This window comes from Strix uralensis, chromosome 8 (assembly GCF_047716275.1).
Source record: "Strix uralensis isolate ZFMK-TIS-50842 chromosome 8, bStrUra1, whole genome shotgun sequence".
NCBI classification, from domain to species: Eukaryota; Metazoa; Chordata; class Aves; order Strigiformes; family Strigidae; genus Strix; species Strix uralensis.
This window is the reverse complement of record NC_133979.1, coordinates 4455993-4481281: the sequence shown is the minus strand read 5'-3', so window position 1 is coordinate 4481281 and position 25289 is coordinate 4455993. Positions and strand designations below refer to the sequence as shown.

The following is a 25289-nucleotide window of genomic DNA, read 5'->3' as shown; positions in this document are numbered from 1 at the left end:
CACGATATTCTGCCATAAAACTCTGAATTCTGGCATGCTCAGTCTTAGTTCGTAAGCTTGTGTACCTGTTCTTGCCTTGGCATTAAGGCTGCTGTAGTATTAGAAACCAGTGCTGTCAATCACAGCTGCTTCAGTTTGTGGTGTTCTGCTTAATCTTTTATGTAACCTAGCAGGGATTACTGACTTCCCACTTGCTGTAATACAGCATTTAAAAAAACACTCTTTAAATTGAAAAACAAATAAAAAACCCGCCTTGCTCTGCATATTTTTCTCTTCTTGGCTTGATTACTCTTTTTTGAAGCAAGCAAACAAATATTCAGAGTATATGGTCACTATAGAGTGGATGACAACTGCCTCAAATTCTCACAGTTTGAACCTGTTCTTTTCCACCACTGGTCCAAATAGCTCTGTTTCCCCAACACACTTGAAAAGGTCATTCACCAGTGACCTCTGAAGAAGCTTATGTTTCACGGGATGTTTGGGAGAGCCCTTTCACAGACAGACAGGTAATTTAGGGGATTGTAAATGGAGTTAAGTTTAAGAAGTCAATTTTCACAGTGGACAGAGATTATAAGGATCTGTTCCTGCTTCCATTCTGTTCCACATATACATCTTTTAATAGTATTAACAGCAAACTTTCTCCTTTCTGTTTTATTCATCATCATAAAGAAGGCTGAACTTAAAACAATTGCTGATGAGCTCTTATTTTCCTGAGTAACCATGTAATGAACTGATGTGTGGAAACAGCTCTCTTGCCTGGAATAGTTAGCTCTGAGCTGATTGTTTTTTGGGGAATAAAATGTTGCAATTATAATAGCTAATTCTGTCAAAATGTTAGGTATAAGCTTGGGGCTAGTTTAAAAAAAATACACAATATCCAAAGCAGAGAAATGTGACCTACTAAAAGGCATGGACTCCCCCAGATGATGGAAAAGGAGAAACATTTTTAACATTGAGGTCATCCCATCCTACAGATCTTAAATGCAGGAAAACCAAAAGAGTAAGAGAAAAAATTACAATTCTCATGGGAAGTATGGAAGAGCTTCTGTGTGAGAATTGGCTGTATAGATGGGGACTGTTGTCCTGGGAAGGACGTAGTAGGGGGAGATGTGTATGGTAGAGGTCAGTACAGACTTGAGCTCCTGGAGAAGGCAACTGGGGGAAGAGTCTGTTCACCATCTGCACAAGAAGTGGGGGAGATGAGGTGAAGTAGCAGGTGCCAAACTCTGACCAGAGGGGATACTCTGCGGAATGTCTGGATGCTGACTTTGTGGCTGCAAGAGGTGCCTCAGCCCCATTCATGGAAGAAAACTTCATGGAGGAGTATTAAATAGAAACGTGCTGTCTGTGCTCCAGGGGTTCTCCAAGACATGAACTCCTGGAGCCTGATGAAGTATTTTGCAGAGTTTGCAAAATTTATATAGTCTGTAGAGTGATCCGAGAACCTCAGTACCTCGGTGTTTTAAGGCTTTATACGTGAAGTAGACAGAAGTTAGCAGGGCAGCAGAAGAGCTGCCTATGGATGTGTAATAAACCAGTATTATACATCAGGTTGATGATGGGGTTCTTATGCATAGAGCTGTCTGCTGGGTGTCTGTGGCAGTGCTCTGTAGGGATGTAAACATGTTGAAGGTATTCATGTCATTTGATTTGCTTTTGGAGAAGCTAGCTGCAAAACATTTGAGCTCTTAGGTATTTTTTTTTTTCCTTTTTTCTTTAGGATGGGCGTTGCATCTTGTTTGAGTAGTCCTACTTGTACTTGTGCCTGGAAGCACCAGTTAGAATACAAAGATTGCAAATTCATATAGAGTAGATCAGGCAATTTATTATAAAATCCTTCCATCTATAATCTGGTTTTGTAATAGAGGAGAGTGAAAACTGGGTCTTTGTTGCTTAATCTTTAGGCAGAAATATGTAGATGGGGTAAAACTGCATCCAGCTCTGTGTTTAAACACTTGGTGGTGTGATGCTTGGAAAATAACAGGAAAATATGTATGTATATTAAATAGAAATACCAGCAATAATATATGAATAAAATATGATTACCAGGGAAACAAGTATAACTTCAGGTTATAGTAAAGTTTCTTGGGTTTATAGCTGTATTTTGAAGTTGCATTTTTAAATAGGACCATCTTTAGTTTTGGAATTCCTGAATTGCAAGGAAATAGGTTGCCAGCTCACAGGACTTTAAATGGTTCAGTCTTGTTCAGCTATCTTCATATCCTTAAAGTGTGCAGTAGGTCTCAGACAACTGTGTTTTCCAATATTTTTGCATAATTTTCTCCCTTCCATTCTTAACCCCCAAATAATTTTGGGAGTCTCTGTCGGTGTTATGACTTCTATTACTAAATGCTTGTAGTAAAAGACTGGATTTTTTTTTTTCACCCCTTGTTCCAATGCCATTTTGTGTTTAGGTAGTTAATGTGTCCAGAACTAAGCACTGCAACATAATTTGAGGGATGGAGAAATATGACTTCAGTTTCCCAAGTTTGTATTCCATAATCTGATTTAAAATAGAAGCCTAGCACGGAAAAGCAAAGCCTGGTAATACTAACTTTTTAAGCTACTAGTCATAATCAATAGTCACGAGTATTGAGATAATTGGGTTGGCTTAAAAAATGCATAGTTCAAAAACAATTTCAGCTGCCTCAAGTTGAAAGACATCTTGCTAAATGCTGTGCCTTGACGAGGAAAAGGAAAATAGTAACTAATTTCATGTCATCCTGTCTACTGAGTGAGAAACACGATGTTTTTCCCTGTTTTAGTTGCAGACGTTCAATACTGCTGCACCTTGCAGAGATGTTCAGGACTTGACTAATGGGGTTGCCATGGCGCAGGTACTTCACCAAATGTAAGTTGATACTTAAGTTTAAAGAAGAGGTATTTAATTTCTTGATGGTTTTGTTTGACATACATAGTTGCTTTTAAAGTAGACAAACTTAGAGTGGACAGTTTATAGCTGAAGATAAAATATGCCTTTGTATTGTTTTGGGGATGATATAATAGTTGAAGAATAATGTGATAGAATGGAGAAGGTGATGAAGAGATATTCTAATACTGCAGTGTTAAATTCATACTTAAGGGTAACTGGACAAGAACAATATTATCTCTTTTCCTATCACCACTATTTCCATGGATATCCATGCTCCAGGCAGTATGTTCTCTCTGGAATGAGGAACTAAAAGTTCAACAGGCATGTCTTTATGCTCTCTTCCTCTTGGGATTGCTCGACTGATTTAGATTTAAGTTCTAGGATTTAAACGATAACTTACTATTTGTGTGGAAAAAGGGAAGTGTGAAATTTCAGTGTCAGTTTTATTATTAGAAAATAATAGTTTGCCAATCAAAAGCAAAATCATTCCTATTTTATTGGTGTGATGCCAAATGGTACTGGGTCAAGTGACACACTAGTTTTAAAATTTACCTTTACTTAAGAGGGTTGTAACATGAGTCTTTTATTGAAAGAGTATCATGCTACAAGTATCACTGCACCTGTATTGTTGTTGTTGCTCAGATAATAAAGGAGAAGTCTGAATTGCTGTCTGCTGCTTAAACTATATTTTTGATTACTAAGAAATTACTTAAACACTACCACCACCCCCAAAAAAACCCCCAAAACCAAAATAATTTATTTATCCCTTATTTATCCTTATTTATGCTAGCAAAGTGAATATACTTCTGCCCAGGGGAACCAAAGACATACAAAAGCTATGAAATGCCAGTAGTTTAAAATGTTTTGTTTTTCTTCATAGGTGCCTTTGACAAATTGTAGCAAATGTTGGAAAATGCAAATGTACAAGAGTAGGTACCCAACTTAACGTCAGCAATAGTCCAAAGAGGATGTTTCTTTACATCATTATGATCACTTTGTCAGGTATAAGAATTCAGTATGACAAAGGCCTCCACATCCATGTGTTCCTAGCCGTAGCTAGCTCAAGGATGTACAGAAATTTTTGCTGTCCTTGAAGGTGGTGTCTTAATGCAGCCAGCAGGATGGAAATTTCCTGTGGCATAGGTATAACTTGCAGTCTCCAGGAACTCATGCCTCATTAGACACTGTACTCAAACATCCGATGATTTAATGCTGGGAATCTGGTATCTTATTTATTGAAGTCTGTGCTTACTGATGTTTAATCATTTAATTTTGTTTCAGAGACGTTGCTTGGTTTGATGCATCTTGGCTAAATCGCATTAAAGATGATGTTGGTGACAACTGGAGAATAAAGGTATTGAAAACCGAAGTTAGTGAAGATTTGTGGGGTTGGGTATCATGTCTGTCCTGAGAGTATCTAGCAGTCCATAAACTACAGAATTAAGCTCAGACATTTTAGGTTATTCTAAATGAACTTGAACTGTCTGTTGATAGTTTTAAGTGTCTTTCAGCATTGTTGCATGGGGATTTTCTCTTGACATGTTTCTCTTCCCCTGTCATTATAGGGTTCTCTTGTAGAGCTGCTATGTAAACATCTTTTTATAAATTGTTAATTTCAGCAAAAATATGAATTTTAATAAAATCCTGTAACCTTATCTTTCATGTACAATTAGTCCAGTAATCTGAAGAAGATACTGCAAGGAATTATGGACTACTATCACGAGGTATGGAAAAAGCAGCAATTTTTTGTTGTTCTAATCATTAGATATTATGATTATTGTCCTCCTTTACCTAGCTTTTTTTTGCTTGGCAAAGTAATTTATTTTAAGGACTCTTTTGGCAGACAGTATGTGATAATTATCTGGTTAAGTGGGAGGTCTAAGTGAACATAAAATTAATTTGAGCAGATGTATTTTTAGATATGACTTTTGGAGTATAGTCTGGAAACCAAGTCTCTGTCATTGCCCAGGTGAATGTCATCAGGACTGAGCTGCAGAATCCTGTTGACTTTTGTGTGTGCATTCATATTTGCTCTTGTCTAGTGAAGTTTTAATCCTTTGGTACACAACAGAACAGATTCGGCAAGCCTAGTCTAGGTTTTACGATGCTCACTTGGAAGCTGGGAGATAAGTTACGAATCCTCCTGGACATAGTGAGGATTATAGTTTGTTCTCATGCAGAATGAGTATGGTAGCCATAAAAGGGTGCTGTAGTTCGAGTACAGAAAAAATAATTGCTGAATTTTGTGTGGAGCTTGATTACAGTTAGGTAATGGGTATAGTATAGAAAAGCTTGCCAGATCATCTTGTGGCTTCCTGGTCTCACCTGGGCTTAGTTATGATATTGAGTGCCAAGCCCTTCTATCTTGCCAGGACTGAGGCTTTCTGGCAAGCCCAGAAGTAGAACTTCTTCAGGCTTATGAGCAGCCTTTTTGAAGGATTAGGGAGCAACTGGATTTGGAAGCATTTTTAATTCCTTTTTTTATTATGTTGGTAGAATAAATTAATTCTCTCATATTTGAGGTCTAGCCCAAGAACTTTTAACTTACTACTGTTGCTTTTTCTTGTATAAGTGGTCAGTTAACTAACCCCCCAGTTAATAGACTTTCAAAGCTTGTGGTTTTGCCAGAACAAGTTTATAGAGCTCTTAAAGTGCATAACTTCACTGCACTAAATAATTGCTATTTTGCATATATTTTTTTAATGCTGCCTACTTTAGGTTAAATTTAGGCCCATTCAGAGTAAAATCTGAGGTGCAAAGTATGGTAAAGGTCATTGGCTAGAAGTGGATTGAGTACCCCTTCCCCCAAACACACCTCCACACTGAAGGATGGAGACAGACATTTGGAACGGTCTTTGCTGGTGCAAGAGAGGTACTGTGGATGAAGCCCTCTAGCAAATGAGTAAAGAACATCTATTTTATCTAGGACTCTTCAGATTTCCTAATCTGATACTGATAACCAATATTTTTAGTGTTTTGCTCCACATTTAAAGTTTAAAATCTTTCTCTCCCATAAGTTTTACAGCAGCAAGGTTTTTAGTAGACTTCTCTCTGAATGGCTTACTGAGCCAGATTTCTTACATGATACCAGATTTTCATGTTGTACAAAAGTAGGAGTTTACTTTCTCTCTTTTCAGTTCTTGGGTCAGCAGATTTCAGAAGAGCTTATTCCAGACTTAAACCGGATATCTGAGAACTCGGATCCCACTGAACTGGGCAGGCTTCTGCAGCTTATTTTAGGCTGTGCAGTCAACTGTGAAAGGAAACAAGGTACGCACTACCTTAATCTGTTCAGCAAACAGCAGACTGCCTCAGGTGATTGTTAAGGTGGAAGAAATGCAGAAACTTTTCTTTCTTATGTATCAGAAAGTCTGTATTGTTAATATGTTGCATGCCTATGCTGAAACTGGAGTTCACTTAAAAGCAGAAGATCTATGGGAGACTTCTGTGAATAAAACTCAAATGTTGCTCACGGTAGGTTTAAAAAAAAGTAGTCTGAAATGTGTGTGCATTATTCATACTTGTTAAAATATGTACTGAGACCTAAACCGTACTACTCAAATGCAAATCAAGCAAATTATATTAAAAACTTATGCTTTTTGTTTGACTGCAGAGGCTCAAGACTGCATTAGTTGAGTTTTCTCTCCCCTTACCAGAGCTAATGCTCGATGCTCTGATGGCTAAGGAATCCTCAGCAGGATTTGGTTAGTAGAATAGGTGTGATTCTTAAGTAGTCTGAAATGCATCAAAGATTGTTTGGGAAGTAAGCCATCGGGTTGCACTGGGTATGAAGATGCTAGCAATTACTTTTTTCCATTAAATTTTATTTATTAACTCAGTTGCAAGCTTGATGACTCTTTGGAAAAGCTTATGTATATGCATACATAGATGTATGTATGAAAAAAGAACCATGTAATTACAGATGTCTTAAAATCTTCTAGCACTATTACGCATACTATAAATTTGTTCACTTGAGAGCTTATAGTCTCTTATGATTATCTGCCATATTACTGGATAATAATGTTAGTTAACGGTAGTGCTAAAATGAGCGCTACCTGTTTTGAAGAACCTCTATAGAGAATAGTTTCTTTTGGATTCTTCTGCAAATAGTATGTTATGTTACTTAAGCCATTAAGATGAATATTGTCATAAGTCACTACAAATTCTTTTTTGCAGAACACATACAAAATATCATGACCCTTGAAGAGTCTGTTCAACATGTTGTCATGACTGCCATTCAAGAGGTATGTGATAATTCATGGCCTAATGCTGTCAGTTGAAGTCTGAATATCCATTTTTTTTTTTGATCCTTGTGAATTCTTTCATCCAAACAAAGGTCAGGAAAGAGCGTAAGTACTTCTCTAAATTATCTGAGAGGATCAAGACCAACAGGCCCCAAATCCCAACCAAGGGGTTTTGATTTTAGTCTTTTATGCCCAAACATACAATTTGCAGAGACAATAAATGCTTAAGATTTCCTGTTTCACACAAGAAATATATCTAGTTGCCAACCAGATGTTATACTGGAATCAGGTTCTGAAATTTCTGTCCCAGTGCTATAGTCTCAGACCCAAAGTTAAGCTGATCGTGTTTGTGAGGCTGTGTTGTTCTGACTGACCATTCCAGCATCTGATCTACAAAGTCCCAGCTGCATCTCTTCTATTATTGTCATGGTGTGCTCCCCTTGCTGTCTTAATCTGTTTTTAGTTGGATCATCTTGGTGATCCAGCTCATAGCATAGCTCCACAGTCACACCCATCTGTGAGCTTTAGGACTGTGAAGTAGAGTGTGGGGAGGGATGCAAAAACTAAGTGCTGACTTAGAAGAAGATGTAATGTGTGATTGCACCCTCATCAAGGTAACAGTGGAGTTGGTAGGAGGCTTTAAAACTTAGATTTAAATTGCCTATATTGTCTCTAAAGCTGTAAGTGTCCTGTTGGGAGAAATAAATCCGTAAACCTCTTGTTTGTTGTATTCTGACTAATCAAACCTTCTTTCTGAGAAGGTCTAGAAATAATACTGTAATTCCTGAGTAAGAAGTAAAGCCCTTGAATTGTTGATAAACATACTGTGTACATCTTTTTACTGGAGATCAGTGAGAGCTATGTTCATGTTCCCATTGTTTGCTTAATGGCAATTAATGTGACACAAAGAAGTGTGATAACTATTAAATTAATTGAGTGAAATCCTGTCCTCTGGTTCACTCCATTTTAAATTCTCTAGGGGGTAGCAATAACTTCAACAGATCACAGATTCATCCCATAAGATGTTATTGCTAACTTGGTTAATTTGGGGGAGGGAGAGGTTAAAGAAGTCATCTTACTCTGGATTTCTTCAAATCCTTTACCAGCCATGAGCTGTTTTTTTAATTATTATTAATTTGTTTTGATACATTGAAGGTATGCAAGGACATGGTGGAAAATACAACTAGTACTGAGTGGACACTGAATTTACAGATATTTAACCTCTAATTTAAGCTTCTTTTCCTGTGGCTTCTTTCTGTAGCTCATGAGCAAGGAAGTAACGGGTCCTTCCACAAGCGACACATCAGGTGAAATGGAACAGCAGGTAACTGCCTGATATTTCTTGCTGTTGTAGTTCAAGCCTGAAAAATAAGTTGGTATCTTGTCATCCCTCAAATGAAGAGGAGGGCTGCTCTTCCTCTCCAATTCTAAAAGTTAAAAAAAACCCAACCTCAAAAATAAATTGTGTTCTTGTCTTCTGTCTGCACAAACTGCTCAGTCTGTTTTCCACTCAGAGCTGATCTGATTAAAACAGAGTGGTTCACAAAGGGCAAGGCAGCATACTGATGTAATCTGATGATATACGATAAACTACTGCTATTTTTCAGTGCTAATTAAATGAAAAGTTATGTGCTATTTTATAGGTTCTTTAAAAAAAATGCAGTGACTCCTATGTCATCTTCCTGGATGGGGTAAAACTGGCCAGTGCAAACCTAGATTTCAAGACAAGCTAGGGGTACATCGAGGCTCAGCCATGTCAGGCTAAACAATTCAGGTTATTTTTAAGCGGTCATGAAATTTGTGATAACCTGAGCACTGCAAGGTGTTGCACATAAAATGAAGTTGTCTTTAAAAGTAGCTGCCCATAAAGGAGCATCAGTGTTTCTGTTCTGAGATGAAGGGCATTTGATTTAACAGGCAGGGATTTTGAAATTGTGACAACACAAATGTTCCTGTGTTTGGTTTTGTTATGCTTTTAGCCTAAGTTGTTGTGTTGAATTTGGGTGTTACTCTGACTTTCAATAATTTACTTGTCACATGTGGTAGTCATTTAAAATGCAGGTGAAGTGAATAGAGATCCTGACCTAACAGTGTATATATAGGTTTCTGTGTCAATGTGTGCACCAAGCATCCTTCTTAAACAATTGATATAAGCAATTGAAGACACTTTGGAAGCTAGAACTGTGAGTACTTTGGATATGGGCCAGAATAATTGACTATCTTATTTCTTAAAAGCTTAAAAAAGCTTTGGAAGATCTTCAGGAAGCACTAGCGGAAAAAGAAGAGTTGGCACAAAGATGTCAAGAGCTAGATTTACAGGTAAGAAACAGCACATCACTTATTTCTTTAATATGTACTGGTGCTGCTGTTAAGATGCAGAAATTCTGAAGGCCAAAGTGAATTTTATATTTATTTAAGTTTCTGTGAGAATTCTTAGCTATTTGTGGGGGGGGAGAGTAATCATACTGTACTCCAAAATGCAATTACTGAAAACAATTTTCTGATGGAAATGTAAGCTGAGGTCCTGTGCCAACTGTTAACTTGAACGTGGTTTGGTCTGCTAGCTTTGCTTACCCTTAGTAGCAGGTAGCCATCAAAACAATGTTATGGCTTTAAAAATTTGCCCATTTAATTCTTAGTCACTGCTTCCTCTAGTCTTTTGAGCTGTGTCCAAAAAATCCAGTTCATGCAATAATCAGTCATTAGATTTAATGATGCTGTTTTCAATAGGAGTTGATGAAAGGCTAAAATTTACTAACTTTCTCCTACAGAGTTGCAACATGAAGGATATTTCAGGAAATAAAAATAATGGAAACTAATAGATCCTTGCTGACATTTTCAAACCACACTGATAATAGGCCTACTTTTGTTTTGAATGGGTGTGTAAGTTAATCAAGTCATTCTTTAGAAAAAGGAGAGAGGTCTTCATAACAATAAACAGGAACTTGCATTTCAATCAATTTTTTAAAGAAAAGAAAAAATCCATCTGTTAGCCCTAGGTGTGATTCCTCTTGTATGGCACTATAATCTGAGAATAGGAGGAGGTTTGTCTGGTAAGGCAGTTCATCTCGGATTTGATTCTGTACAAAGAGGACATTTGGGTGGCATCTGTTTGTAGGAGCCAGTGTGCTATATACTGGCTGTGTAAGCCTCTGAGGGAGGAAAAAAAAACCAACAAAAAAACCCCAAAAAATGCAAAACCACAAAACCAGAGGCCATTTTTACATTTTTTGCAGGTAATGATGACTGAACAGGTAGAATACTTTAAATATATATATAAAAAGTAGCTCATAGCTAATTGTCATGCCCAGGAAGCTGCTGTTAGAATTGAATTGATATTTCATTTCCTTTTTTCTTGAGGCAGTAGTAAGGCTTCCTAGTGAAAGCAGAGATCTAAAGATGCTTGTGAGCAGAATCTGCAGGAGAAAATGATTTCTTTTAAGTGGGCAAGAGGATTGATTTGACAGCTGAACTCACAGATACAGTTAAACTTCAAAAAGTGTGTTCACTGTTCAAACTCTTCTAGGGATGCTGGGATAACAATTTAATTGTACTTTCTGCTTCCATTAGGAGACTTAATATGTCTCATTAGAGAAGTCCCAGGCTTTCTCCTCCCTCCCTCAAACTTCTGTTTCAAGATTTCTCTATTAATTATTGGTCGCACAAGGCCAGTTGCTCATAACATGACATGGGCCATATGAAGGCATGAAAGGTGTTTGAGGGAAAGGTACTGCTGAGTATGAACAGATGAGTTAATGGCACCATAGCTCTTTAATACTGGGATGTGTTTTAAAACTATCTGTTCATAACTTGTGTTGACTTTGACACCACTTCTGTTATGCTGAGATAACAGAACAGAAAGCTATCAGAAAGGAACTAAGAAAAGATAAAAAACTTGCTTTGAGTTGTGTGATAGGGGTTTTTTTGGGTGGTTGTTGGGTTTTTTTAGAATCTAAAATGGGTATTTTTTTAACATTCTAAAAGTGTGAATGTCGTGCATGTTTAAGGAGTGGCTGAACCTTGAACAGGAAGTATTATGCTGAGCAAGGTTCTGATATGCTCTCTACTCACAGGTGTTCTGTGTGCATGTATATAGTAAAGTGACATCTGGTATGTAAAAAGGAGTGAATCTAGAAAGGCAGCACCTAGTGGAAGTGGGAGATTAATTACTGCTTTGTTTCTTTCATCTGTTTGACTGATAGACTTTTAAATTATGATCACAAACAAACAATTTCTTAATATTGCGTACTCTAGGTTATATCTGATGTTTAATAATGTCACCATGAAATGTTTTCTTAATTTTATTTATTTGAAGCCATAATATTGACTGACGCTTCTCGTTTAAACTAATTCTTAATAAATTCACTTGTAAGGTCTCAGTCTTCCTTGATATTTTCCAAGAGTATAAGAAAGGTAGGTTTTCTTTATGATTCAGGAAAACATAACCCAAAAAGCATATTGTTCCTGTTTAAATGCCAGTTAACTAACACATGCTACATGCTCTTATGTTTGACAGGATGTTAAAATTAACACAACAGCTTTCACTAGAAAAACTTTAAAGGTTCTATCCTCTTAATCCTTCCCCATTTTATGGCTGTTAATATACTTACTGTTTCAATAAAGTGTTGTATTCTCATTTGCTTAGCTGTGAACACTTTTAATATCAACCTTGTTTGATTGTTGCAAAAAATGCATGCTCTATATGAAGCTGTCTAGGTCTTTTCTTTTGCGTGTGTGCTTACTAGCTTATGGCGCCTGAAACCGCTTCTTGCGCAACCATTCACTGCTGAGCGCACGGCAGTATTGTGTTAGTGTGCTAGCCAGTGCCATCCTGCTTTTTATTGTTAAGTACAAGCAAGATGGAGAGTACCTTTACACCGATACTTAAAGTTTTTTGTATGGCGTCTGTGGTATTCCTTTTAATGAAAGTACCAGTTTCTCTCCATATCACATTGTCTGCCTTTACCATGGTTTCAGTTACAAAAAATTGTCTTTTTTTTAGAGGGACTTTTCCTTTAGTGCTTCATAACTGTCATACACTAAAGCATCTGTATGCTAAAGTATGCTATGTAAATTACATTCTAAGATTTCTAAACGCTCAACCTTTTTCATAAACTAATTTGGTGATGTACTGCTGTCTTGCTTTAGTTCTTTCCAGTTGGACAGGTCTTACAATGTTGATGCTGTTTTATCTGCACTAGGTGGCTGCCCTCCAGGATGAAAAAAACAGCTTGATGTCAGAAAATGAGATTATGAATGACAGGCTAGAGCAATTAGATGACTCTCTTGATGATCCAAATACTGTGGTTGCAAAAAAGTATTTTCATGCACAGTTGCAGCTGGAACAACTGCAAGAAGAAAACTTCAGGTATGAAATGATTTCTCTCAAAAATCCTTCGCTTCTCTTGTCAAATATATCCTGAGAATTTCTGGTGGTCTTCCAGATTGGATGCAATGGATTTTCCATTGCAATTTCTTTTGCTAGAAAAGCTTTATAGTACTGTATAGACAGATTTTAAAGGCAGTTCTTTAAAAATAAAAAGAAACTGTTACTTGTTCTAGAGAATATTATTTTATAATTGCCATGTTGTAGTCATTTGACATTTCAGAAAAGGTGATGGAAGGCAGAAGTTAAGGGCCAAAATGGTTCATGTGTAAACAAAACAAACGGAACACTAAACCCCCTCCCAAAACCATTGTATCTCTTTACTGTACTGATTTCTCTTACATATTAATCTTTCTCCCTTTGATCCCTATGAGGGGGAAAAAAATTACTTTTCGTGTGATCGCTTGATACTGATATGGTAAACTTGCAGTATACAATCCATTATGACTTAACAGGTAGACAATAAAATATTCCATGCTTACAGTACCATTTTTCTGGCTACTTAAATCAGTAGGTTTCCTTTGTCTTATTTATTTTTAGTAGTTTTAGCACTAAATGAAAAATGCATACTAATGATGAGTTCTTAACAGAGTTCCTGTTTTTGATCTGGTAGGCTTGAAGCTGCAAAAGATGATTATCGTGTCCATTGTGAAGACCTAGAAAAACAATTGATTGAATTGCAACATAGAAACAATGAACTAACCTCTTTAGCAGAAGAATCTAGAGCCTTGAAAGATGAAAATGATATTCTTAGGTATGTAATAGAGAGTGTTCCCCACACACACGTTTAGAGGATTTAACGACTGGATCCGAGGCTTTGTATTTAGCAAGATTTTTTTCTCAGGGGTTGCTTCTGCAGATAGATCTTATCTGAATGAGATCTGAAATACATGTTGGAAAAGGGCCCTTGACAAAACAGAGAGTGAGTGCAAGCTTTCTATTTGCATAAGAATAACATAAAATTTTTCTGTGAAGCAGGATTAATGAATACAGAAATTATTCTTCTTCATGTGGGATGGAAGTTTAAAGTTCTGCAAGAATCAAGAAGTTCTTAGGGGTGTGTGTGTGTGCATTCTTATTAAGGCGACATTTGTGTTGGCAAGAGGCTGCCTTTTCTGATGTAGAAAAGCATCTATGCAGCTAGAACTTTGACATAACTTTTGGTGTCAGCATTCCAGGCTAGATTTAGGTTAGCAACATGATAAATAAAATGAAGATGAAATACACAGTAATGTTGATGAGAATTTACATAACATTCCAGCTTGTGTAAACTAAATTAAATGCCAGACTGCCCAAAAAATATCCAAAGCAAATCATACTGCAAAACCAGGTCTGCTATTCATAAAGTAGTATGAATAAAACATGGAAAGAAAAATGATTTCAGGTGTTTAACTTACAGTGGTTCTTAAATAACATCGGAAACAAATCTTAACTGTAGATTTACCTCCATAGTTTTCTTGTACTAGCTTCTAGTGATATGAGATGTCATATATTAAGCATGGATATATACAAATTAATTTTAATTTATGATCCAAATATTTTCTTACCACATAGATTTTTGTTAATGATCAGCTGGTAATTCTTGGTCATTTCTGCTAATGATTATTTTCATATTATTTTCATTGCCTTCTAATTACGTATAGTCACGCAATGAGAACATCTGTGTGTTTTTCCTTACCAGGTACCAGTGCTTTGAGATGACTGTCTAGCACAGAATGTTGTGGTGCATTTACGTTGCACCTCACAGAATTCCCTAGAGATATTTGACATACTAACCCTTGCTTATACTCCTGGCATACCACTGTCAGTCTTACTCCCACTTAAACCCTGTGGTGATTTCAGTTTTTATAAGCAATATTTGCATCATGCAAGTTTGCATTGATTATACATTTGAAAATAAAGCAGTAAGATTTAACTGTGCTGTTAGGCACGTTGCATCTCTCTTTGAAAATAGCTTGAATATGCATGAAAGAAGAATCTGACTTTTTTTAATCTTGAAGAAACATGCTCTTTCTTCTAATTCCTGTTTATACTTTAAGGACTACTGCAGACAAGGCAAGTAAGCTGGAATCAACTGTTGAAGTGTATCGTAAAAAGCTACAGGATCTGAATGACTTCCGCAGACAAGTCAAATCTCTGCAGGAAACCAACATGATGTATATGCACAATACAGTCAGTCTGGAGGATGAACTGAAGAAAGCCAATGCAGCACGTGCCCAGCTAGAAACCTACAAAAGACAGGTGAGGCTGCATTTCTACTTTTTCCTCAGTTGTCTTAATAAAATTATTTTAATTATGTTTCAATGAAAAAAATGGAACAGCTTAATTTAACAACCCACGGGCTTAACCTGTATTGTCCCCTTAGAATTTCTTATTTGTGAAAACTCCTTCGTACCCGGCCATTCATTTTCTGGTGTTCTGTGTTTATTAAACTAGCAAGCTTAACTGTAGTTGCCCTCTCAACTGATTGGTTGTCCATGGTTTGCAGGCTTTTCTTCTTTACTTTAACTGAGGTAACTTGAGTGCCTGGGAGAGGTTGTTCAGCTATTACTGGGATCACTTGTATGTAATATTATTAACTTTCTTCATGGAAATTTATTTTAAAATGTAGAAGTTTTATTTCACTTATTTCAGTAGTAATTAAGAGATGCAGGGGTTAAATATTTTTAAAAAAAGAACAAAACAAAAAAACCAGAACAAAATAACCTTCAAACACAGGCCCCTGTCCCATCTCCCCTACCCCAAGCTTCAAGGACTGGCTGTTTATTTTGGTTGAACTGGGCAATACTGAAGGTTTCAACACACTTTTTAAAGGTAGCATCTTGCAACAGTTATGTGCTGACTATAGTCTTTTTATGAAAAGGTCCAGGAGCTTCATAACAAACTGTCTGAAGAATCAAAAAGAGCTGATAAGCTAGCGTTTGAAATGAAGCGACTTGAAGAAAAACATGAAGCTTTAATCAAAGAAAAAGAGGTAAGTGTCTTCAATGAGAGCACCTAATTTGAACACCTACTAAATCTCTCAAATGCTCTGCTTGAGGAAAACCTTCCCATAAGCAGTGCTACCGTAAAAATGAAGTTTAGCTCCTTGTGTGTGTATACATGTATAAAACATAAAATATCTCTTTAACGTGTGTGTGTCAGTACTATTCCTGATTAATGTTGTTTGGTCTTAAAGTGGTGTAGTGTGACTTAATTCCACCTCAAATATATGTTCTTAGAGACTGATAGTACAGTGTGATGCATTAAAAGAGACAAATGAAGAGCTCCGGTATTCACAGATGCAGCAGGATCACCTGAGTCAAACAGGTATTGCTTTATTTTCAGAGGGTTTTTTATGTATATTAGTGATTTCTTTAAGTTTGTTAAATTAAACTTCCCATGCAATTTCAGGTGCATCTCGTGTTAAAAGCCATGAGAATCTTGCTGCTGAAATTCTCCCAGTGGAATATAGGTAAGACAAAAAAATTAAGGTTGTTTTGGGGTTTTCATGGGTGGGGCATAATATTGTCTCTGTGAAAGTTCAGTATTTTTGGCAACATGACTGTATCCCACTTCTTGCTTTCCCTCCACGATGCTTGTCTGGATCCCCATGTAGCTGTTAATAATTATTTCCCCATACTATAATTACTTTGCATTCTTTCTTAAAAGCATATCAGATTGCTGTATGTGAAGTTTGGGTTGAAACATCCTCTTTAAGGAGCAAAACAATTCTTACCACTGGCAGACAGAATAAATAAGTAATACACAGCAACTAAGACAGAATAGCTAAAGGCTAGCTAATACTACTTCTGGAGTCTGGCAGAGTGAAGCATAAAGACACAATAAAATATGGGTTTGGAGTGACTTAATTTAAAATTTTGTTCATATCTCTTTAAACTATTGTGATGCTTGAAAATTGTAAGTTACTTTTTAATAAAAAATTGCATTGTTACCCCAACTGTATCCTTAAGCAGAACTTGTTTTGCTCACTTCAAGGTTGGGGGAACAAATAGGAATATTACCTCCTACTCTTAGTCACCTTTTTCTTAATTAACAGTGACTTTTTGTTGTTTTTGATTCAGAGAAATGTTTATTCGGCTGCAGCATGAAAATAAGATGCTTCTATTACAACAGGAAGGATCAGAAAATGAACGTATTACAGAGCTCCAGGAACAGCTGGAGCAAAAGCATCGGACAGTGAACGAACTAGAAACTGAGAAAAGGTAATGGGTGAAACAGCATCTTAAAACATAGCAAAAAGTGATTTCTGGACCTTCAGGGTGGCCTTGTGGCTTGCATCTGTAATGTAGCACTGTGCAGGAAGCCAATTCTCCCTTTTCTTTTACCAGTGTAATCATTAATGAAGGGTTATGAAGCAAGCAAGAAGGAAAGAAGCTTAAATGTGGTGTTGTAAAATGTGGTAGATCTGTGTGTAGCATACTCTGAAGAAAGTGTTGCTTATAGGACACTTCTTAGCTCTGAGTGATTCTTGATAGACCAAGAATGGATGTAAACTCTATTTCTAGAACTTTAATCATGTTGTAACACTGGGATGTGGTCTGAATTTCTATATCAGTTAATGCTGAAAGCAGTTTACTAGGATATGAGAATTTTGGGTAGTTAAGTTTTCTCAAAACTTAAAATGATTCTAGGTCTTTTGTTATAAAATGTTTAATAGAGCTGCCATGTGTTTGTTCCAGCAGAAGTTCAAATCAAACTAAGCATTTAAAATCAGTTTCTTTGAGGCTTAAGTCCTCCTGGGTAGACCCTCTAAAAAATTATCATCCAGATATGAAACAGTCTGGGGGTATTAACGTTTTAGGTGGGTAATAACGTTCTTTTCTTTCTAAAAGGCTAAATGAAGAGCGTATTGGGGAGTTACAGCAGCAGATTGAAGATCTGCAGAAGACTTTACAGGAGCAGGGATCCAAGACTGAAGGAGTAAGTGAAAGTTCAGGCTCCTTGACCTTGAAGACATCTTGCCACTTTTGTTTAAAATCCTTCAGTGTAATATCAGGCCCTTCAGATGTGCCTCTTCTTTTTCAGTGTGTCTAGTGCTGTTTACTAAGAAGGCAGGATTGTGGTTTGGTGCTTTTTTTTGTTTGTTTTTTAAAGTTAGTTTGCAATGCATTGGTTTATGCAGGAGTAAGAGTAGAGCTCTGAAGCCCCTTTAGGTCACCCAAACCGCCCGCCCCCCCCCCCCCCCCCCCCCCCACTGAACAAACACCCGGCTTCTTTAAGGAACTATAACTCTTCTGTCTTTCACTTTACTTTTAAAAATCTCTAGTTTTATCATTAAATGGTAATATAGTGAGAAGGATAGCTTTAAAGAAAAAAGATGCTGGAATTGGTATCTCTGCGATGCAAAGAAGATGAATGTAGTTACAGAAATGCATGAAAAAATGCAGTTTTCTTAGGATTTATTTGATTTATTTAGGTGTGCTAAGTATTTTTGGCTGATTTGTAAGAGCACTTTAACATTGCACACTATGAAATACTGAAGTATAACTGAATTTTAACTCTTTCCTTTCATAGTCTAGCAACCTGAAGCAGAAACTGGCAGCTCATATGTAAGTAAGGCACATGCATCCACAATAGCTCATTTGTGCTAAAAAACGTGACTGTTGTAGCACAGAAACTGCCTAAGTCTTTGTCGGGATGTCTTGTTTTTCTGAGCCACTGATTTGAGAATCATGCGTGTAGTGAGTTGAGTATTAACATTCTAGTTTTGACTACTCTGATCACGATAATCTTATAATACTAGTATCCACTTAACTGTCTCTTCATCACCGTTTTAACTGTTCTGATTCTACAACAGACTGCTAAAACCATCACTCTTACTGGCTTCAAAACGTATTTCATTCTTCTGAAATAATTTCATCCTTTCAGCAGGTATAGTTTCTGTTAAGGAAATGCTGGAGGGGTGTTGTTTTCATTTTCTTTTTTGTTTCTAGTTTTAGATAAATGACACTCAATTCAGAAGTCACAACTCTTATGATTCTTCAAAAATACATACTAATAGTTCTATTTAAACTCAAAATAATTGCCTGAGTTTAAAATAGTTGTTAAAACACTTCCACTATCATGTTTTGGCTTTCAACTGTTAAAACTGTGCATGGAATTATGTGTGAGCTTAATCCTTAGCCCAGCCTTTTATTTTTAGGGAAAAGTTGAATGAAGTTCATGATGAGTTACAGAAGAAAGAGGCTGATCTTGCAAAACTCCAGCCTGATGTTAGTCAGAACCGTAAGTTGTTTTGTGGTTTGTTTTTAAATGAGTTGAGTTAAGTTTCTTCTGAAGTTATTCCAGTAGCAACTGGGCTATGGGATACTTGTCTGGATAAGGCTTTGTGCTACGGCTTAGCTTTAAACCTCAAACAAGGGGGGTTTTTTTTGCCTACAGTGGTGGGCAGGGAGAGGTTCCCATGGACTTAGTTTTGTTGAACAATACTCTGCAAAATGTGAATTCAGGGTCAGGTGGGACCTTATGGTACAACTGAAACAAAAATAAGAACTTAGGAAATGCGTAGTAGCTAGAAAGTTTATTTGCGGGATGGTTAAATCAAGAGAACACAGAAGCCTTGAAAGATCATGTCTGGGTTTTTTTTTTCTAATGTCTTTTGTTGATGATTTCTCTAAATAGCCCAGAAGATTGGAGAGCTAGAAGCAGCTTTGCGAAAAAAAGATGACGATATGAAAGCAATGGAAGAAAGATATAAAATGTACCTGGAGAAAGCAAGAAATGTGAGTGGCATATTTCGGAACATATACATTCCTCCCTCATAAATTGTTAAACAGATTGAGAGTGTGTGTGTGTGTGTCCCCGCCTGCCTGCTGCCCCCATTACGGTTAGTAGCTACATGTTGCATTTTTAGTCAAATTGCTCAACTGCAGTCAGCCAAGTGTATGAGAGAATGGGGTTTAGACTAAAGCATGAGATACATTAATGATTCATTTGTACCCTTTGATATCTTCTGTTGTACAGTGTAACAGCCTAGTTTTCATCATAATTGTCTGACTAGTGCTCAGTCTGTTTTCATATTTCTACTGTGAGCAAATGAGATGTAGAGCTGTCAAGAATCAAACCTAACTTGTAATGCTTTTGTCTTGCCTTCTACAGGTGATAAAAACCTTAGACCCCAAGCTAAATCCAGCATCAGCTGAAATTATGTTGCTTAGAAAACTGATAACGGAGAAGGACAAAAAAATTGAAGCGCTAGAGGTAAACATTTACGTGTATTTAGTACTAACTTCTAATATGTTCTGCTGTCTCTGGTATTAGACGTTCAAGTTACTGTTTCCTAATGATCAGTACCCTTCACTGTTGCATTCAGTAAAAGACTGCACAGACCGTCAAACCGAGAGATTTTGTTTGGCTTAATTAACCTTGTATCCTAGTATAAGGCTGTCAGAGCAGTTTTCTTTTCAACAGTGTTTTTCAGTGTACAACCAAAACACTAATTCGGATTCTTTCTAAATCTTCTGGAAAGCTATAAGTGAAATACTTCATAAGACATAGTTTTGTTGTGTTATGGTAACTTGTACAGAGCTGAAAAGTCTGACCTTTTTCAGTAGTAATGTAACTTAGTTTGTGTGAGGGACTAGTTATTTGAGTAGTGACTTGTTTAATTTGCTAGACCCCTGATATCAGTGGTTTCATATACTGGAATTCTTGAAACTATATAGAAGAATAAAACCTGTTAGTTCAGTAAAATCTGCTTGGCTGATAACCCAAAAGGATTGTGAATGGTAGTCCGAGTACCAAAAAAAATTGGGAAATGCTGCGTTTAGTTTTATAGCAGTATTGGTGGGACTGGTTAGAATAGTTACCTGAGCAAATGCAAAAGTCCTCGGCAAGAGTTAGTAGTCTGAAAGGTCTGACTTTATAAATGCTGTTGCCTCAGATTTCTTCTATGTGTATGTAGAAGGTAAGTATACCATATAATACCAATTCAGTAACATGGTAAGAATATTCAGCCATGTAGAGGCACATTCTTGTATTTGACTTTCAGGTGAAAAAGTCACTAAATTATTTATAGACTTTCTGATACACCCTAGCATTTCATGCATTTCTCTCCCACACACACCCTCAGAGAATGTTTTTAAGTTGAACTGCAACTTGTGTAAAGTTCAGCCTCTTCCTGATAGTCTATAACTTCTCTCATAGTTATTTATGGAAGTATCCTTATTTGCACTTCTAAGCCTTCTAATTATTTTGCAGATTTAAGCATTTCTACTGCATGCATTTTATTTCACTCAATGGACTGCAGTAAATTTATGTAGATTATTTTTGTGTTTTAACTGAGATTGTTTTCTCTACTGTCCCCTTGCAGGCTGAATGCAAACTTGCTAAGTTACATGATTATGAGGAAAAGCTAATTGTAACTGCATGGTATAACAAGGTGGGTCAGAAGTTCATTTGTTTGGTATCTCAGCAATCGGGAAAACACGTTTTGCTAAATGTGACAGTTAAATCTTACATCACTGCTTTTTTCTTTTTAACTATTTTAACTACTATTTTGTAAAATTGTTCTGTTACGTGTTTTCTGCTTGTCTTCTGTGCTTTGGTACAGGAGACTTAAAATTTGGCATAGGCAATGACTTCCATCTAGATTTAGCAGGCAAAATTCATGAATGTTCAGTAGCATTTGTTGTTGAAGTTTTTGGACTTGAGACAAAGGGAGGCCATGGATTAAAAGGTTTCCAGACTCCTGCTTTAGATGTTCGGTGTCTTTAGCACAGTATTTGTGAAAGAGAGCTGGAGCTATCTTCTCATCCTGCAGCAGTGTTGCAAAGGTGGTTAGAATGTTGATTGCTGTGAAAAGGACTGGAGAAAGTTGTTCATCTTCATAGGAAGCAATGTTTAGAATTTCATAAAGCCTGGAATGGGAAATCAGAAAAGGAAAGTGAAATTAAATGGCTTAATAAAGGAACAAATGTACAGTAAGCTAAAATTAGCACATTCTACATGAATGTGAATGGATCTTACTTTCTTCAGCCTTGGTTCATATCTCTTATGGCAGTAAGAGGGTATATAAGAAATAGAGTAACAGAAACTCTGTGTGCATACTAAGTAAGCCTTGTGTATGAAAGATGGCCATTTTTTTTCTTCCGTTATTGCTAGAATGTAAATGTTGTTTAACTTATTTGCAGAGCCTAACTCTTCAGAAGCTGGGTATGGAAGCAAGACTGGTTGGCAGTAGCGGGGCCTGCAGAGACGGTCCTGGACGCTCATTCCTAGCTCAACAACGTCACGTCACCAACACCAGGAGAAATCTCACTGTTAAAGTACCAGGCGCAACATCTGATTAGACCCCAAGGACCATGAGGAAAACTTAGATGCTAAAGTGTCCTTAAGTGTTTTATAGCTTCCACTTTACCTACTTTATGAAAGAGGAGGTTAGAATGGTGGGCAACTGCGAATTCAACATCAGAACCTATCAAGAAGTGGTTAAGGTGATCGGTGGTGTGTCTAGAAGGTAGCACATAGTTTTCCAAGTAGAAGTAGATTTACTAACTGCAGTATGTATTTACAAGCACAACTTAAAAGATTTATATTTGCCTTCAGAATATATTGTAAATATAAAAATTGGCACTATATATTTAAAACTTTATTTAACGGGTTTGGGTTAGAACGTTGACTTTTGTAATGGGAAAATGTTATGCAAAAATGTACTTCAGGAAACTGGCAATATTGGGCATTTTTGCTGGGCTCTTCTAAAATTTAAAAGATTGGTACCATGTTTTAAAAAATACTTTTTTTAGAATATGAAATACAATTTTAAAAGCAAGAAAATGCTTGCACTTACAGAAAAAGAAAAAAAAGGTGTACTACCAGCTGACTTCTTATATAACAGAAGACAGGATTTGTTTTGTCATCGCAAGTGAGAAGCAGAATTACTCAGTTTATTTAAAAAATAAAAGATTGTGTGCATATACATTAAGAAAAACCTGTCTTTAAGATGTTGAATTCACTAAAACCAAATAAGCTGTCTTTTTCTGTCTTAAAAAAAAACCTATTATAATAATTCAAAAGTCTGGGCTATGTTTTAAAAGTCTGGCGTATTGGTACACTGCATTTATTTGCAGGAAGGGGATTAGGTGGGAAGGAACCCTATTTATTTCCAGCTATTCATACAACCCTATGCATAGACATTAATTTTTCTCTTTTTTTTAAGTGTAGTTTCACTTCAGTTATTCTGAAGTAACTGTGCTAGGCAGATGAATGAAAGATAGCTTTGCTAGTTGTTGGCAGCAAAGATTGTTGGCAGTGAGAAAAAGTACATAAACTATAATAGTTTTGCAGTATCTAGATCAAAGAAGATGGAAATGGGGATTGATACCTGGAATTTGTGTGTAGGAAGTTGCTATCTTTCACAAAATTTGTATCACTTTATTTACCCAATGTCTTATTTTTGTTGTGAACTGTATTTTTAGGAAACTTGGTAATGCCCATTGTTCTTTGCAAACTGTCTAGAACAAATTCATTATACCCATAGTTAAATAAAATACAATTACAGCAGCCATTAAAATAAAATGACTACACTTAAACTAAGTTTTTGAGGGTGCTGTGCCAGTCCGTGATCCAATATAAAACTCAGCCACATGCGTGAATGAAAGCATGTGTCTGCCTTCATCATTAAAGCCATCTTTGATGTGAGAGCGGGGTTCAGCTTTGCAGAATTTAACATTTGAATTGTGAAATTCGAGTAGTCTTCCATTTTGCATGCCCCTCAGTATGGCTTGTTCTTTGATTTCTTCCTTCCCCAGCATCTTAAATTCTTACTGGGCATTGCATGCAATGCTAGAGAAAAGGGAAGCATTCATTTTTAATACTCAGCGTTGCTCCTTAGTTGTGGTGATAGTTTTACAGTGCTATACATTTAGGCATTGAACAGAGATTTCCTCTTTCGAAACTTCTGTCTACACAAGGTATTTAAAAGCCAGTCTCATGCTAAATGTGGTATGAGCAGAGAATATGCCAGACAAACTGCCGTTGGACAGTTTTGTCTGTCAGGTTGTGTTCTTCAGGACTCTATGCTGCTTTGGACTACCTCTTGGGTTTTGATGTCTTTTATTGCTGCAGTGATATTATTGGGGTTTGTATTTTTAAGATACAATTGCTTGTTTAATCTGCTAGTGGTGTGGGAGATGGTGGTGAGCAGCAGAGCAGGAAACTAAGTCTTAGCAAGTTGCTTACATTTCTAAAGCCTGGTACTTTGGTGTGTTCTAGTGAAATGTGAAACTGTCACTGATGGTGTTGAATGGGTCTCTTAACCCTTGTTTTTACAGCATGGAAACTTTCATGGACGTGTTTCAGATACTCATCTAGTTAGTAGTGGGCTTGATGCATTTGTTGTGCTTCTCACAGTAGTAGAGCTGTGTCAGTAGTCATATCAGGTGCTGAATAGTGAAAAACTTGGAGCAAATGTCTTTGATGTACACTTCTCAAAACTGCAGACCCTGGGACCAAAAATGACCAAGAACCTCCCTATCATTTATCTGGAAGTTTGTCTTCCAACTAGTGATAGAAGAATTTAATTATGGAACTACAGACAGGGATCAGCCTTTTGCAGGGCAAGGTCATCCCCAATAGTCTTGTTGGGGTTGCCAAAAATGAATCAGGTTTTCAGGTATTAGATGAAATGTTACTTATTTTCCAAACTGTTAAAAGTTAAGCCTGTGAATATAACTTAAGCGTTTCTTTGGGATTGAGAACCTGTTTAAGAGTGGCTGTTTTATAATTGCTTAAACCTGGGTTACATCCTGTGAATGAGGAACTGATCAGTAGAAATAAATATTTGATTATAAGCCATGGTGTTGCATTTGCTTCAGCTCATCTGGCTGTGCAGAAAGGATCATTAGAATAAATATCAATTTAATGTTAACTTCATTCATGTCCAAGAAAAAAAGCTACTAATAGTGTTGCTGTGTTATGGCTGAGTTGTATGCAACACATAGTAGCAGAACAATGTCAGTGCAATGTTCTTTGATGCAATGTGCACCACTGCTGAGGCAGGATGAAGAAAGAGGCTACTTGTCTCTGCTGCAAAATGAATTCGTATCATGCCCAGACAGCACAGTTAGGAACAGATTCCAGTTACGAGATGAAATCACTGAATATTGCTGAAGTTAATCAGCATGATCAGTAACTTTAGCCAGTTTTCAGTAAAACGGGTAATATAGATCCAAAGAAACAAAAATATGTTCTAATTGACATATCATTTGTTAATATTTTTTATATAAGATTAAGAATAACCGCTATGGAAGAGAAGTGTTTTGTAGCAATAATACAAATTTTTGACTAGTAGGTTCTTTTACTCGAGGTGGATCAGGCAGCAGTTTTGAGAAGATTCTTTTGCAACAACCGTATTATAGTGGATTAAGAAACATTCACTGAAAATAAATTTTCACCTAACTGATTTTTTTGTTCATTAAATATATATATATATGGGTATTCTATTTTCTACAATATGTACTTACTTGGAAATAAGTAATATAAGCAATACTGATGTTTTATTTAGGTAGCCATAAATGGTTTAGGAATTAGGAAATGAAAAGAATTGTTTAAGAGTTGGTAATGTCTAGTAAAGTAGCTTTCTTAACTTTTTTGCTTTTTTCCCTTCCCTCTCTAGTCAAGCTACAGTTAAGGTTTTCAGTGTGTCGGTGTCTACATCGTCTGTTTAAAACAAATGTAAACACTGTGTTGCATAGAACTTGAAAAATTGCACTAATTTTTAAACTTTTGGTTTTATTTTTCTTTGGAAAGAGTTCTTTTATATTCACATAAAGATTTTTAAAATTAA

The 25289-nt window shown here is 36.5% G+C and overlaps 1 protein-coding gene across 1 annotated transcript in view; it reads left to right on the top strand.

Moving 5' to 3' along the window:
* The window catches only part of HOOK1 (hook microtubule tethering protein 1), a 28808-nt gene extending 3519 nt beyond the window's left edge, over positions 1-25289 (top strand). Inside the window, exons 2-22 of the mRNA XM_074875902.1 lie at positions 2766-2851; positions 4154-4226; positions 4546-4596; positions 6010-6142; positions 7049-7116; positions 8378-8440; positions 9352-9435; positions 12318-12484; positions 13116-13256; positions 14542-14743; positions 15366-15476; positions 15724-15811; positions 15896-15956; positions 16567-16707; positions 17338-17425; positions 18020-18054; positions 18648-18730; positions 19127-19227; positions 19604-19705; positions 20817-20885; positions 21637-25289. Coding sequence (XP_074732003.1) covers positions 2766-2851; positions 4154-4226; positions 4546-4596; positions 6010-6142; positions 7049-7116; positions 8378-8440; positions 9352-9435; positions 12318-12484; positions 13116-13256; positions 14542-14743; positions 15366-15476; positions 15724-15811; positions 15896-15956; positions 16567-16707; positions 17338-17425; positions 18020-18054; positions 18648-18730; positions 19127-19227; positions 19604-19705; positions 20817-20885; positions 21637-21795 — 2106 coding nt within the window. The 3' untranslated portion in view covers positions 21796-25289. The remainder of the gene's footprint in view (positions 1-2765; positions 2852-4153; positions 4227-4545; positions 4597-6009; positions 6143-7048; positions 7117-8377; positions 8441-9351; positions 9436-12317; positions 12485-13115; positions 13257-14541; positions 14744-15365; positions 15477-15723; positions 15812-15895; positions 15957-16566; positions 16708-17337; positions 17426-18019; positions 18055-18647; positions 18731-19126; positions 19228-19603; positions 19706-20816; positions 20886-21636) is intronic.